This window comes from Gadus morhua, chromosome 9 (genome assembly GCF_902167405.1).
Source record: "Gadus morhua chromosome 9, gadMor3.0, whole genome shotgun sequence".
Classification (NCBI taxonomy): domain Eukaryota; kingdom Metazoa; phylum Chordata; class Actinopteri; order Gadiformes; family Gadidae; genus Gadus; species Gadus morhua.
This window is the reverse complement of record NC_044056.1, coordinates 23,736,125-23,752,657: the sequence shown is the minus strand read 5'-3', so window position 1 is coordinate 23,752,657 and position 16,533 is coordinate 23,736,125. Positions and strand designations below refer to the sequence as shown.

Genomic DNA, 16,533 nt, shown 5'->3' with positions numbered 1-16,533 from the left:
CTCGGTTCGTACAGCGGGTGCCCAGTTACAGCCGCGATTAATTTTTCGGTCAACATTTTGTACAGTCAGTAGGAACCAAAAAAGTAGGTAGGACCAAAGTGCCGGTGTTCGGTGTACCTTGGGATCCATGCAAGCGAAGAGCGTCTACATTACGATTGGCTGTCAGTGTTTTGCCGCCGAAACGTGTCATAGTAATTTGCATAAAGTTCAGCAGTCTTCAACTTTTTTTGGTCGCTCTGGTCACTCACCATGGGCGTCAGTTTGGTTTGAAATGTGCTGGGGACAGAGACGCATTCGGAAGTCCATTTTCAGAAGTGCTGAGTACAATGATGCGCACTATTTTTTCTCTCTTGAGTGCCGGTAATGAAAGGTTCTGAAAGACGGCATACCCATGTAGCTTATTATTAAAGGGACTCTTACCTTTGTTGCATTTTTACACTTTTTTTGGATAAGGTTAAATTGGTATTAATAAGGTAATAACACTCTAATATGCAAGACAGACCCACCAGGAGTAAAAACAAACAATTATTTTACTCTCATAATATTTAGTGAAAACTTCAACCAATAAAATTCTTCGGACCGAATGACCTTATTGGCCGACAGACCTGTCTGTTTGCTGCATGGATATATAAGGTTTTCCGTCTGCTTCTTGTGGCGCATTCGGGCCCGCGTCATCAAGGCGCGTCCTCAACTAGAGGGTTTGTTTTGATTCCACGGCAGACAGTAGCGAGTAGCGACCGTAGCGACTGACGATGGCAGACCAAAGTGGTCCACGGCGTACTGAAACTGCACCATTCAGTCCGATTAGGGGACTCATCTCGGACTCAGACTCACAGAGTTACCCTCCTCTGGAGCCTCAGGAAGACCTCCAGACTGTTGGCCACCAACTGCACCATTCAGTCCGACAAGGGGACCCGATTCGGCCTCAGACGCGAAGTTGTCCCGCTACTCTGGAGCTCCGGGAAGACCTCCAGACCGTTGGCACCCAACCACACCACTCAGTCCGATTACGGGACCCATTTCGGACTCAGACGCGACGTTGTCCCGCTACTCTGGAGCTACAGGAAGACCTCCAGACCGTTGGCACCCAACCGCACCACTCAGTCCGATTACGGGACCCATTTCGGACTCAGACGCGACGTTGTCCCTCTACTCTGGAGCTACAGGAAGACCTCCAGACCGTTGGCACCCAACCGCACCACTCAGTCCGATTACGGGACCCATTTCGTACTCAGATGCGACGTTGTCCCGCTACTCTGGAGCTACAGGAAGACCTCCGGACCGTTGGCACCCAACCGCACCATTCAGTCCGATTAGGGGACCCATTTCGGCCTCAGACGCTACGTTGTCCCGCTACTCTGTTTGTAATGCTCATACACCTTTCTTATACTCAGTGGGACCACTGTCCTTCAACATGGGGCCTCAAAACGGTATCACACGAAGCCCATAAAATTACAGTGAGCCACCTGCTAAATTTCTTGTTTACTAGACCCCTGGTAGATATTATGACCCCTTGGAGTCTAAACATAACCCATGGGAGTCTAAACATAACCCATGGGAGTCTAGAACTTTTGTACTGTAGCGACCCTGGGACAGTTAAATAGTTTGTGTTATGTGTTACATTATATTTCGTTGTCCGCTATGCCAGTTGTTCTATGTGCATGTATTGTAATGTTCTTCTTGTCAATCAGCGTGGGGGCGAATCATTAGGTCAGCTGGGGGAGGGCCTTGGAAGAACAGGAGGGTGGGGGCCTGCACGCGAGTGAGACCGTGTTGGGGGTTGCCGGGGTAACCGGGGTTTGTTTTGTGTCGGTTTTCTGCCGTTGGTTACAATGTTACGGGTTTCAGTGACCTGGTTTTGGTTCATTAAAACTACCTTCAACTACTAATGACTCGACATCATTATGTCACCGGCGAGGTCGTTACAGTACTCAAAAAAAAATAACGCTTAGTTTTGTACTCTAAAAAATAACGCTTAGGGGGTGGGGCATTGGAGGAAGGCGGGATGATTTGAATGTGCTGTAATTCTCAAATGCAACAAAGGTGAGAGTCCCTTTAAGGAATAAAATGTATACAAAATCTGTCTGGCACGTTTTATGAAGAAAACGTTTCCAAAAAGCATCGGACATATGACCCACTATGTTCTGCTCCATTTATCCAATGTTGACAACGTGACATGACATGGCTAAGCTAACAACATAAACAAGAGGAGCTAGGAAAGGAAATGAACTGCGTGTTTAAGTTCAGAAGGGCCAAACGTGTGGCTACACACAGCACTACAAAAGTCGTCAAGATTAGAAAAGAAAAAAATATTTGTTGCACAGCTGAACGCTGTATCTCATCATGAGCTGGCTGTTCTCAATTCACGACACGCATTCCATCAAAACTATCAAGCATTCTGACCAAAACGCATGCACTCCCCCCCCCACAATTATGCCAGAATTCAAGCAAAGCAAGAATGACCAAAAGTAAATTTGTGTCAACAAGAGACTGACTCCACGACTATCAATTTCAAGTTAAAACAGCCGACCACTTGAGTGCAAAAAACACAAAAGACCTGCCACAGCAACAGCAAATCTTAAGCAATAAATATCGCTTCTTACCTTTATTTATGTGGCAGTGGTCTGCAGATGCATCCCGTGGTGTAGCCTACCACATCCATTTAGTTCAACAAGTTATCGTTCTGATACTGTCCATGGTACTAGCAACCTGCCCTGTTGCTTTTTGCCTATGTATTCAGGCTAAAATGACTTGATTGTCTGATGCCTCATCATCCCAGTCAAACAGTATTGGTATTATTAGTACAGTGGAATCCGCTTATAGTGGTCACGGATATAGTAATCAACCGCTTATAGTGTTCAAAAGGCTTGGGACCGAATCATTTCTATACAAATGCTGTTTAAATAATTTGTTTAAAGTAATCAAGAAATCCGCTTATAATGTTCATTTTTGGCCATTTTATGAATGTAAACATGTGCAAAAATAATTTTAAAATTAAAAATTATTATTATTATTATTATTACGTGTAGTTATTGTTATTTTTTACCATGATTCCTTTCTGGACGTCTGCTTCTGCCTTGCTAGCTAACGTAAAGAGTTGACGACCAGGCAGCTAGAACTAGCTTGCGAATCATGGCTGGAAAAAGGAAATCATTTTCTATGAATGAAAAACGTAATCTCCTCGAGGCATATGATAAGTTGCCAAAAATGAGCCAACGAGATGCTGCGGCGAAGCTTGGCATTCATCAGGCTACCTTGTGGAGTCTAATTAAGCAACGAGAGACAGTCATGAAGGCTAACGACGGAGACCGAAAACGACGGCGCCCGGGCAAAGCACCTGCGGTTGAGGCTGCCCTGGTGAAGTGGATTGATTATGCCCGGTCTCGCAACGCTCCGCTGAGCGGACCCTTGGTCAGGGAGAAGGCTGAGTCATTAGCAACAAGTCTCGGAGAGGAGAGTTTCAAAGTTTCTAGCGGCTGGTTTGAGCGATTTAAAAAGAGGGAGAACATTGTGTTTAAGAAGCTGCACGGAGAGGCTGCTGAGGCTGACACTGTGTCACGCGACGAGTGGCTCGAGCAACAGTGGGTCAGGATGAGACAGGAGTACAGTGAGGAAAGCATCTGGAATGCTGATGAAACCGGGATTTATTTTCGGGCTCTACCTGACGGCACCCTGACCTTCAAATCCGACAATAAAAGAGGGGGGAAAAAATCAAAAGAAAGGATTACGGCTATGTTCGCCTGCTCTGCCGCGGGAGAAAAGAAGGAACTTTTTGTCATCGGAAAAAGTCAGAGCCCCCGCTGCTTCAAACACGTACGTACACTGCCTGTTCGTTACGCAGCCAATGCTAATGCTTGGATGACCGGGGCTCTCTTTATGGAGTGGTTAAAGGACTGGGATCGCAAACTGGGCCAAGAGAGGAAGAGTATCCTTCTGCTTGTGGACAACTGCTCAGCCCATAACTTGAAAACAACACTGAGAAACATCCGACTCGAGTTTCTGCCGAAGAACACAACCTCAATTCTCCAGCCCTGTGACCAAGGCATCATCAGAACAGCCAAAGCTTACTTTCGCAAAGAGATGGCCCGCTCTGTACTGCGCCAAATTGATGAGGGGAACAGAGCAGCTGCTGCAGACATCGCAAAGAAAATCAGCCTCCTTGACGCGATTCTGATGCTACGGGACGCCTGGGCTGATGTGGAGGCTTCCACAATCAGGAATTGCTGGAGGAAAGGAGGTCTGGTCATGTCACCAGAGGAGGAACCGACACCTGTTGATCCACCTGCTGAGATCAGCACTGACGAGTTTGAGCAGTGGTTCGAAAGTGATGACAGCACTCCGGTGTCAGAGATTGTGACGGATGAGGACATCATCTCGGAGGTACAAGAGCGCTTTGGTGCGGGTACCAGTGGTGCGCGCAGCGAGGAGAAGGAGGAGGATGAGGATGAAGAAGAGGAGACTGTTGTCCCTTCCAGAGCTGAGATGAGGAATGCAGTTTGCATTTTAAAGACTGGTCTCCTGCATGTTGGTTTCAAAAACTTTGACCTTTTACATCCTTTTGAAAAAGAAGTGAACTCGGTGTTGGACAACACTCTGATCCAGGGAACCATGGATAAATATGTTAAGTGATTTCTTAATGCGGCGCAGCAGATCTGCAACATAGAAGCAGAGTTAGGCTAGCTTTAATTTTCTGTAGCCTATGCAGTTATCTTCTATGTTGTTGTTCTATGAAACCGTTTCAAACTTTGTTGTTTGTTTGTTTGAAGACATGTTTAAAAAAATGCACCGGCGGCACAGCAGAGCCGACGCACAGAATAAGTTACTAGGCCTACTGTAGGCTATCAGAGTTATGTCCGCGCACTGCGACGTACTGTGCTGTGATTAGGCCTAAGCATTTTGTTTCAAACTTTATTTTCAGACTTCAGTGATGTTGCTAGGTACGCGTCCTGCGTCCCTGACGCATTAAAATCTGAAAGGACGCACTAAACTCACTATCCATGCGTCCCGGGGACGCATCTCATTTTCCCAATGAAAAACGATACATTGTGAACACTAAACAACTCGTTTTTAATCACAGTAACTGGCCAAAGAAACCTTCTTGTGAGCAGATCGGACAAGCGCTGTTTCAACCCTCTGCGCATCTACTTGGCGCAGACGTGATCCCCTGTACAAAGTATCGCGACATGCTAATTTAGCCGCTACCAAAACAACTAGCTCGTCACCGCTGATTTCATTTCAACAATTAAAAATACGAACTTCATAGTAAATAAACCCACGTTTCCACTGCTCGATGCTGTGCTCACTCGTGTCGAATGAGCAAATTGAACAGGATTTTTTTGCAATCCTTCTGATTGAATATATGTACATTTATGACAAAATCGTTCGGACTAGGCTTGTGACACACACACACACACACACACACACACACACACACACACACACACACACACACACACACACACACACACACACACACACACACACACACACACACACACACACACACACACACACACACACACACACACACGGCGCTCGCGCGGTAATAGCTCATTGGCGCCACCTAGTGATCATTATGTGCAAATGCACAGCCTCTCATTAAAATGACTTAGGGGTCATTTGACCCCTCTTGCGGCGCTAGGAGTAGGTAAAAATGGCCCGGCGTTTCTAGTGTTAAACATGAACGGTTGAGTACTCCAGCTCTAACCATATCATACCACCATCAAGGAGTTTAACACTATTAATTTAATTTAAGAAATAGAATAATAATAAAAAAGAAACACATTTTTTAAACTGGGGAGTCGACTCGGGACCCATTGAATTTCTCAGGGACCCACCCAACTCGCCACCTGTGGGTCCCGGGGACTCACTACATTGAAAACCTATCAACATCACTGGACTTGTTAAAAAAAAAAATGCACCGGCGGCACAGCAGAGCCGACGCACAGCACTACTGTATTGTAATAAGTTACGTACCAGAGTTATGTCTGCGCACAGCGCAGTACAGGTATATGTAATTAAACTTGCATGATACTGTAATAAAATTCAGTAAATGTGGAAGCTATCCGTTTCTTTGCATTGTTCTTATTGAAAAACCATAAAAATTATATTCTGCATAAAAAAATAAGTGAAATAACGGTAAATTCGGTTTTAGTAATCATCCGCTTATAGTGTTCAAATTGGCTCTGGACAAACGTGACCACTATAAGCGGATTCCACTGTAATGGATAGTTGCCAAATCGAAAAAATATTTTTCCAATGTATTTGTTATCATTCGTGTTGGTCAGCAGAGAAATATTGGCCAAAGTCGTCGACGTCGCTTAGCAACCGAATACGCTTGAGTTGAACGTTACGGTCATTCCCTCGGACGGCAAATGACACTCGGGATACCAACAGAATGCCATATGTGTTGGTAGGGGTGTAACGATACACGTATTTGTACCGAACCATCACGGTACAGGCACCTCTGGGTGGTTACAGAGGTGGGCCGTGCGTAAATTTGGTGTATATAGCGGTAATGTGGCGAATGTAAAGGCTTGTTTTGCAATGCAGACTTTAAAACTTGAAGTCTGAGTTTCCTCCGGACCGTTTAGGCAAAGTACCATTTAGCCCCTTGAGCATTCGCAGTTCTCCGACGGGATGTCGGGTACGCAATGCAATTCGCCGCCCGATCGATCTTATATGTGGACTACAAACCATGTAAGCAGTGTTGTAAATAAACTTCCAAAGCTTTTCAAATCTTACTTGGTGTTTTCTCCTTAATGTGCAGAGTAAACAATGTACAAAGTAAATAAGGTGCAAAGTCAAACCGGAGAAGTGATTCCGGAAATGATTTTGTTAGAGGACCAATGACAGTCCTTGCCGTCTCCATTGCGTCGACGGATAGTTAAAAAATATTGGATGCGCACGTAAGCTACGGAGAGGGTCTCCGACAGGCTCTCCGGCTACGGAGAGGGCTCTCAGTGTGTACGTACAGCACTTTTACATGCACACGCATTTGAAAAGGCACCATCAAGGTGTTACTATCACCGTTGATGTGAAAAAAAAAAACGAGCTGTGCAAACCCAGCTCAAGACACTATTTCAACAATCCCTGTCTGGGAATTCCGAAATGCAAATGCTATAACCAAGTTTATTGGCGTTTTCATTGCTGCTGATCTACGGCCATTCTCCGTTGTTGACAACAAGCAGTTCTTTATAATTTTCCCCTTGACTATGAACCGTACCGTCCTGTACCGTACCCTGACTTCAATACCGAGGCACGTACCGAACCGTGACCCTAGTGTTGGGGAAGGTAGTGGAATGTGCATCACAGCAGCAGTTTCCTCAGAGGTTGTGATGAGAGGAGGGCATGCAGCACTTCACAAACACCAGAGAGACGGAGCGAGACAAAGTGCAGGGCAGAGAGAGCGAGGGAGAGATTGTGGGGGACACAAAGGGAGGGAGGGAGAGAAAGACAGAATGAGAGAGGGACAGAGACAGAGAGGAGGACAGACAGAAAATAATTATAATAATAACAATAATAATATACATTGTCAGACAGGTCTGACATTTGTTTTGCGTCCATTTAGTTGCTCCATTGTGACTTAACACATACATGTAACATGAATTGTAAATGATGTACATTGTAGGGCATTACACCACACACCACAAACTGAAAACAGAAAATACAAACACATAGAAGACAAACATAAAACATAAAAGTCCCTTCAACTTCTCTTTGATCTAGAGATTGATTCAGTGTTGAACATGTGGATTGAATAATGCACCAAAGAGTGTTTCCGTAAGATCTTGTTAAACTTGGGTACTCTGAATCTGCACTTTGATGATAACAGTTTGTATTCTTTGTTTAAGACATGGCTACTGTTAGAGATGATGTTGTTAGCCAACCTTAACATGTTTTTAAAAAAGGGAAGGCAGAGAATGTAGAAGATAGAGAAAAAGCGACAGAGGGACAGAGTGGAGAGAGGGGGCTATACAAGGAAATGATTCCTAGAGAGCAGAGAGGAAGACTGGGCTGCTTCTGAAGTAGAGGAGGGAGAGCAGAGCGGGAGGGTTGCCAGGGGTCCGTGAAACCCCTCCAGGAGGAACCCCCCCTCCCTGATTAATGGCAGGAACAGGGTCTAAACCCCTACTCTCGCTGGGCACTCCAATATTCTGCTGCAGCACACACGCACAGGAAGCAATATAGGAAACAACAAACAAGCAATACACAAACTGTAGCTGACTGCAGCCGGCCCCGTTCTGTTGACGTACCGACGGGGAGAGCCAGGGTTCAACTGGCCGCGCATTTTCTCCTCCTCATTCTCAGGAGTGAGAACCGTTTGATGCCGGCTGCCGCCATTTTAAAGTAACCACATTAATCTGTACACTTATTGGGAGCAATAAAGGTATAGCTTGTGACTATTTAGGCCCAGAGCAGATCCAGATTTATTTAGGGTTCATATAGCCTGTCCCGACTTGTCGCTAAATTTTTGGACATGCCTCCATGTGCTCAGGCGCAGGATGCAGGATTATCTTGCACAACTACACACACACATGCGTGTACACGCACACACACGTCTGAGTGCAAGCTAATGAATGTCAAAGCGGGAGAGCAGCACTTCAGCGAGACACACATGGGGGGAAAAAGTGCTCTGTACCTCCTCCTGTGGTACACAGCCCATCATCATCGTCAACATCATCATCCCCGCCACGATAGATATCAGTCTGACCTGGAGCGGAAGACATTTCCCCCACTATCCTGCCCAGCAGAACGGCCCTAAGTGAGCGACCAGGATGAGGGTATACCTCTCTACCGTCTCCCCCACCAAGCAACTGGTGTAATTTATATAGAAACACGCATGAAGAGAGGCATTTGTCGCGGTAACGCAAGCCTGGGCCGCCACAGCAATACCGCCGAGGTGAAGGACAAGAGGAGGAGGCTGACGCAGAGGGAAGGCCACGGTGTCTGGGAGGGACTGTTACCAAGCAAGTTTGATCGTTTGAAACAAGACGCCCTGCCCTGCACATCTTGGTCAATACGTCTGGGCCCATGAGGTCAACGCTACTGAGTGGGAAGACCGAAGAGCCATCTAGGATGTCATCGATTCAACTAAATTAATCATATTGGATTGACCTCTTCTCTGATATAAAGAAGCAATGGGCAATGGCCGTCATCCCAAGAAACGGCCTGCCTGTGTGTGTGTGCGGATGAATGCGTGTGTTTGCGTACGTGTGTGTGTTGGTGCGTGTGCGTGCAGTGAGCAGGTCACCCTGAGTCAGGGAGAAGGATGAAGAGGTAATGTAGGTGAAAGGTGGAGATACAGACAAAAAAGAAAGCCATTAAGGAAAAGACAAAAGCTGCTTTGACGGTGAACAGAAGAGAGACGTATTCTTAGAGAGATTATGCCCTGGCACCTGTGTGCTCCCGTCACCGAGGGCTAAGCCAGTGGGAGTTGTATGGGTGGAGACCATCTCTCTCTCACACACACACACACACACACACACACACACACACACACACACACACACACACACACACACACACACACACACACACACACACACACACACACACACACACACACACACACACACACACACACATCTCAGGCCACATATCTCAGGGGGCGGGAGGATTGTTGTTTTAATAAGAGAAAAACGCGTTCCGACCGTTAGACCGGTAAGTTCGTGAGAAGAGAGAAGGTGTGTGAGCGGCGGACTAAAGGTTTGTATTAACCGCTTGGTTAAGTATCCCGTTAAACACGACACGCTAGCACGTCACTGCTGGGCTTTCATTGCAGGGGCAGCAAACCATCCATCAGATAAAAAAAGGATGCACCAACGCATACATGAGTGTGCATGTATGGTGCACGCATGGGGTGCACGGAGGCATGCATGGAAGAAATAACATGTGTGCATGTATAGGGGTGCATGCAAACTACAAAATATATGGTATTCTTTACCAGGGGACCTCATGAATGCAGAAGTGAGCTCCACTGTGCCCTTCTTATGCCAATGGCATCCTACAACAAGCCTTGATGGATGTTATTAACAGTTTCCTTAACATTTCAGACAGCCGTGCACGCCGCCCGTGCGCTCCGCCCGTGCGCACCGCCCGTGCGCGCCGCCCGTGCAACATCAAAGCGCGTTGTGCCGGCACCTTAATGGTGAGAATGAAACGAGAGCGCCGCTCCTGACGCACATGAAGGGAAACAAAGAGGAGCCGCTCCTCATTGTCGGGGGAACGATACACACACCGCTCACCGCTCGCTGCTCCATTCACACCGACACAATGCAACGCGCACAACCCGTTCAGCCCTGGCCCCACCGCCATAACAGCCCACTTTGTCTGAGGGGCGGGGGGGTTAAGGCGTGAGGAACCTGAGAGGAAAGACAGGGGAGACGGCTGAGATTGGCGGCCTGATGTAACACATGTGAAGGATTGCGCGGATTGTCCACACACACACACACACACACACACACACACACTTGAGTTACCTACAGGTAGCTCCACCTGAGACCACCACAGTGACCTCACTGGACATGGCTGGCTTGGTGTAGTGGTGGGACTCCCATTGGACCGTATAGTTAACTTATTACCAGTCGACGGCATTATGATACTAACATTACACCTTGAGAAATTACGCTTCTGCATATCAATATGGAAGGATTAAAATACATCAGATAACGGTGATAACAACATGACAAACAAAGGCCTCAGACAACTCTGAGACTGCTTTATCGTCAATAATCCAAAGCAAAAGCCAGAAAGAAGAGTCAGCGAGTAAACAAAATCCTCCTTCCTAAAATCGCCTTGACGGACAATGACAAAACAAGACACTTCTTGTACTTCTTCCTGCCATTCCCTCTCTGCCCGCGAGCATGACGCCCCGGGTCACACCACGCTCCACCAGCCTGGGCGCGCTGGGACCCTCAGAGAGTCCTAGCCCGACCAGCTGAGGCCCTCAGAGAGTCCCAGCCCGACCAGGTGAGGCCCTAAGAGGGTCCTAGCCCGACCAGCTGAGGCCCTAAGAGGGTCCTAGCCCGACCAGGTGAGGCCCCAGAAACGGGCGTGTCCGCACACTGGGTATCACCGCACTGCCCAGGTGTTACAGCCCTGGAAAGGGAATGTCCACCCACTAGAGACCTCCCGGGAACACGGCCACCATCAGCGGAGGAATCGCTCCCTTGTTTTCATTGCTGATGATGATGCCTATCGAGTTATGGTGGGTTGTTTTAACTGCAAGGCTTCCAATCAGATGCTCACCTTACTAGTAGATCTAGTCACACATTGATGTTCATTGTCTGGCGACCGAACAATACGAGATAATATAAAAAAACTCAAATTTAGGTCGCTTTAACATGACTTTGTATTACTTATTTATATTATTGTGCGTGCGTGTGCATGTTGTGTGTGTGTGTATGTATGTGTTCATTATGGATACAAATACAAAATTGTCTAGTATTTGGAAACAAATTTAAATCAATTTATTTCTATGACTGCTGTATTATTACGTGGTATAGCCTAACCCATATGTGTAAGCAATTGTCTGTGTGCGTGTTTTAGACAGAGGAAGAGAGATGGATGGGGGGCAGAGCGATACGTTGAGTGGAAGAGAGGGAAGAGGGAGGGTGGCAAAAGAGCGGGGAAGCGACAAGCGAGTGGGAGAGAGAGAGCGTGAGGTAAGAGAGAGAGAGCGTGAGGTAAGAGAGCGAGAGCGATTGATCTCTTATGGTTGGTCCCAAGGTGGTCGAGGGACAAAGAGAACTCTTTGTGATTCCCACGTGAATGCTGTCATTACTGCTCCTCATTAACAGTTGTGCTGCACCTCCCCACCCCTCCCCACCCTAGCTCACCCCAGCCCATCCAACCCCACCCTTCCACAGCTACAACTACCGTACTTGCACCGGGACACAGGCCAGCTAGGTGCCTGCCTTCATGGGTCTTGACATTTCAGTGAGGGAAACAGGACATGGAGAACATACCACAGTTTGGGATCATTTCAAATGCTCAAGTCCACTTTCGTCTCAGATTACAAGGACGTTTACATATGCCGGTCCAACCTTATTGTAAACCTGGTTGCACGACTCATACCTTCAGTGGGGGAGGTGGAACACCCACTGGATCAATGAGTCCTGATGTTTTGGGGTTTGAGATAAGCAACCTTAATAAATGCAAATTGTATCAATGAATAGTGTGTAGTACCAAGTACAACTTCTTTGAAAAAGATAGAATGCCGCTGCCTTTGAATTATTTTCTTTTGCAGCAGACATTGCGTCATGCCATTCATAGTGCTGTAGGGATATAAAGTTGATCCCTTTTGCAAAACCTAATTCAGGCTATTGATGTGGTGAGGAGGATTCCAACCTTAAGAATACAGTGCTTATCAATCATCTGCGCACCTCTCCTGCCACTTTCATCAAAGACAACACACCCTTCCTCCCACACCCATTACTGCAGTGTGCACGCACACACACACACCAAGTGACAGCCCAACAACACGGATTGTCTCTCACACACACACACACACACACACACACACACACACACACACACACACACACACACACACACACACACACACACACACACACACACACACACACACACACACACACACACACACAATTGATAACAAATAACAGAATATTAGCAAATATATTACATACAGTGCTAGGTATTTTATTTTTTGTTTTTATTTCTGTTGAGTCTTTGTCCCAGAGGAATAGCATGTTATTATTCAGAACATCTCACCTCCACTGCATCCAAATAATCAACCTGATCAACGTCCCCCAACCCAACATAGTTGTGGAGTCCTGAATATGAGAGCTACATTTGGGTTTATGTGGCGTTGTGATTCCCCCTGGTGGCATAGAGGCTTAACTACACTCCAATATTGGCAATTTAGAATGAAAGATGGATTTTTTACCACCTGGGGGGTATTCCATCAACCAAGCTAAGGGCAAAACCAGGCTTATTTCGCTTAGCCTCGCTACTTTAAGCTATAGTTGTGTTCCATCAACGTGACTCAAGGGAATCTCCGCTAAGTAACCATGGCAATTTATCTGACCAAATGAACCTGGTCGGTACCAGGCTAACTGTCAGGCTTACTTGAGCGGTGTTTCAGAGAAGTCCCATCTGTCGGAAACATGTGTACCATCAGAAGGTTCCGCCAAGCCTAGTCCTTACGATTTTGTCATAAATGTAGATATATGAAGTACATATATGAACAGCCTATATTTTCACTAAGGGTCTAAGATTAAATGATGCAAATAAAATAATTAAATGAATCGCTATCGTGGATATTTTCTAAACACATTTTTAGACAAATTATGTATTCTATCAAAATTGGGAACCAGAAGTTGGGTGAGTGCCCTAGCATCTGCCCTGTAGTACAGGCGACCCGAGTTCATGTCCTGGGCACTACATTGAATTCTTATTTTGGTAATTTCCTTTATATCAGAGAAATTAGGCCTAACAATTGACTTTATATAATAAATATGTCTTACAAAATCCCTAGAACCCAAATATAACTTCCAAAAACCCATGGTAAAGTAAATGTTAATATTAATGTTACTGATAAGCCTTTTTCACAATGACAAAGACATGGGAAATCGCAGCCACATAAATTCCATTCAGGTGAGTTTCTCGGCAGGCAGCTAAGAAAAGAACTATGGTCAGTCAATTTAGAATATTCGAAGAAATGGAAAATAAATGGCATGAAACTTTTTCTGATTTCTCCAGTAATCTTTCCTTATTCACTATTAGAGGGGATTAAACCCTGGACGACCGGGTGCAAGTCCGACACGTTACCTCAAGACTATCTCCCTGATTACGAATTTGCAGTCAATATTACATTTAATTATGTTACGCTTAATACTACTTATTCATTCAAAGGATTGGCGATTTTATTGCCAGGCGGCCTCCCTGTTTTCATTAATGTTTACGGTGTTCCCTTTTTGAGTATGCTTGTATTCCTCATAGACCTCCACAAGCAGCTTCTGTTCGCCGCTGGAAAAGATCCCGCTCGATCCTTTTCGGACATTTGATCCATGATTCGACATTCACGGTTCTGGGCTGGTTACATATCTCGTGAGCGTGCGTAATCCACGAAAACGTAAGCCTGGCTTTAACTAACCTGAGCAAGTCGCGGCTGAACTGGGTTGATGGAACGGCTTTAGCCTCAAGTCGAAGTTGGCGTTAGTTCTAACCGGGCTTAATCAACTACGCGCCGCTTTCGTCAGCGACTTTGATTGAATACCCATCTGGTAACCTTCTGCCTATCTCAAGCACTGCAACACCGAAAATAATACAGTAATATTTTGAAAAGATTGCCGTCTCGAAACAGTATAGTAGCCTCTTTTGTAACTTTGTTCCATTTGATTAAAGGCTGCAACTGCGACTTCACGAGATAGTTATGTATAGCAGTATACAACTGCCATTAAACGTATAGGTCTAAATATACATGTTTAATAGTTGTACATATTATTTCAAGTACAACTATGAAATAACATGGGATAGGGAAACATGCAGGTCCAGTCAACGAAACTGTCAATGATGTTCCTCGACCATTCCTGAACATGGTGCCCACTTCCCACAGTGCATTCTGGTGCCATCTCCTCCCAAGACGCACATGTACACTGCCATCCAAATGGAACAAAAAATTAGATTCAATAGACCGGACCTTCTTCCATCGACCCATTGTCAAGTTCAGACGATTTGCCCATTGTAGGCCCTTTAGGCAGTGGACAGGGGTCAGACAGGGGTCAGACAGGCATCCGCCAGGTCGGCCGCTACGCAGTCAGCTGGGATGCACGGTGTTCCGACACCTGTCTAACAAGACAAGGTACTAAACCCTGCAGAGCAGGAACACCACTCAAGAACTGCCTCTGTGGAGAGGACCCAGGCGTCACATCTGACCCTTGGCAAATCCCATCCTTACGGTTGCCCATTTTATCTGCCACCAACACATCAATTTTAAGAGCTGAGGGTTCACTTTACGGCTAATATATCCCAGGGCTTGATAGATGCCAACGTAACAAGATGATCAATGTTGTTCCCTTCCCCTGTCATTGGTTCTAATGTTGTGGCTGTCTTTTCCCACACTTAACTGATGGACAGCAGGCAGCAGGCCGCAGAACTGAAAGATGGCCTTAAAGATGTTATAGTTTAATTTAGAACTCACTCCATGGGGATGCGGAACTGGACGGTGTCTGAGGGCTGCTCCCGGCCGGGCCGCACCAGGGTCAGGGCCCAGTTGGGTCTGAAGAGCCGCAGCTGGGGGTTTCCGAGCTGGTAGAGAGGGTAACTGTGATGGGGACAGAGAGGAGGGGACGGGGGTCACTAGGTACAGAGGTGCAGAGAACAAAGATAAACTGGGGAACCAATTAAAAACCACTTGGCTGTACATTTAATGATGTTTTCACATCATAGTATTCAGAACCCAAAAACATATTTAGGATTAGTAGTTTGTGGATTAAAGAGAAGGGATGCACTCTCCTGTCATCTGTTTATTTGTATATTGCGATAGTACTATGAGTGCTATGAACCAGATACTGAGTTTTTTCAATGTGTTAACGTTTGTCTTTAGACAAGATTACACCACTCTGTTCCAAGCCTCTGTAATAGCCAATGACTGAAACCCCTTTTAACATACGTAAACAGCCTGGCTAGAGTATTAAATAAAAGAAGACCTCGGGGCTTACATTAGTTTCTTTGCTGCCATGGCTGCGGTGGACGTTGGGATTCTTGTATTCAAGTTGTTTTGAAGGTCTAGTTGATATGATCCATGTGCATTGAAGTGTTTCCGGGTACAACGTGTGCGCAAGCGCATTCGTGGCTTGCCTTAATAGCTGCGTTCAAACAACTCGGAAATATAGAAACAACAGTTCCGTGGGCTGCCGTCTAATAGTATTATCTGATTCGGAATCTTCCTTATTGATTGAAATGACTCAAAAGTAACTGGTTAACAGCTCTGAGAATATAGCTATTTGAATCCGCTAAATGATAAGGAAAGGTGCTTTAATGCTTCCTTTCTCTCCTTAAACATAGGGTGAACTGGACCAACCTTTACCCAAGGAGATGATGCGGTCCCACAGCTCCTAAAGGGGGGCTTGCTTCAGGAAAATTAAAGATCAACATGACCAACTATTATTTTCATATAATCATACTACTTGGGATTCATACCTATGTACTGTATATGAGTGGTATGTGAAAGGAGTTGGAGCGGGAGTGACCATCTCAATGTCCATTTATTTAACCATTTATTTAATCTTTTGTGATTAGTAGCCTTCATTACATTTCTATTTCCATTTCAATCTCAGCCTTAGTTATGAAGTCCTGTTGTTCATTGGGTTCTCCACGTATGTCAGCTATGTAAGTGAATCTGTGCAATCGGATATTGAAAAAAAAGCACTCTAAGCACTGAATATTTATGCATTGAAATGACGTCTCTGGATTTTTTTGCATCTGAATTTAACCCTTACATTCAAAATAAATTATTCAACGATGCCCACTGTGGAACGAGAGCGCAGAACCAACATTATTGCG

The 16,533-nt window shown here is 45.7% G+C and overlaps 1 protein-coding gene across 1 annotated transcript in view; it reads right to left on the bottom strand.

Annotated features, from left to right (window-relative positions):
• The window catches only part of mrpl23 (mitochondrial ribosomal protein L23), an 89,572-nt gene extending 73,746 nt beyond the window's left edge, over positions 1 to 15,826 (bottom strand). Inside the window, exons 1-2 of the mRNA XM_030365608.1 lie at positions 15,690 to 15,826; positions 15,170 to 15,292 (exon numbers count right to left, since the gene is read on the bottom strand). Coding sequence (XP_030221468.1) covers positions 15,170 to 15,292; positions 15,690 to 15,817 — 251 coding nt within the window. The 5' untranslated portion in view covers positions 15,818 to 15,826. The remainder of the gene's footprint in view (positions 1 to 15,169; positions 15,293 to 15,689) is intronic.
• Between the last annotated feature and the right edge of the window lie 707 nt (positions 15,827 to 16,533).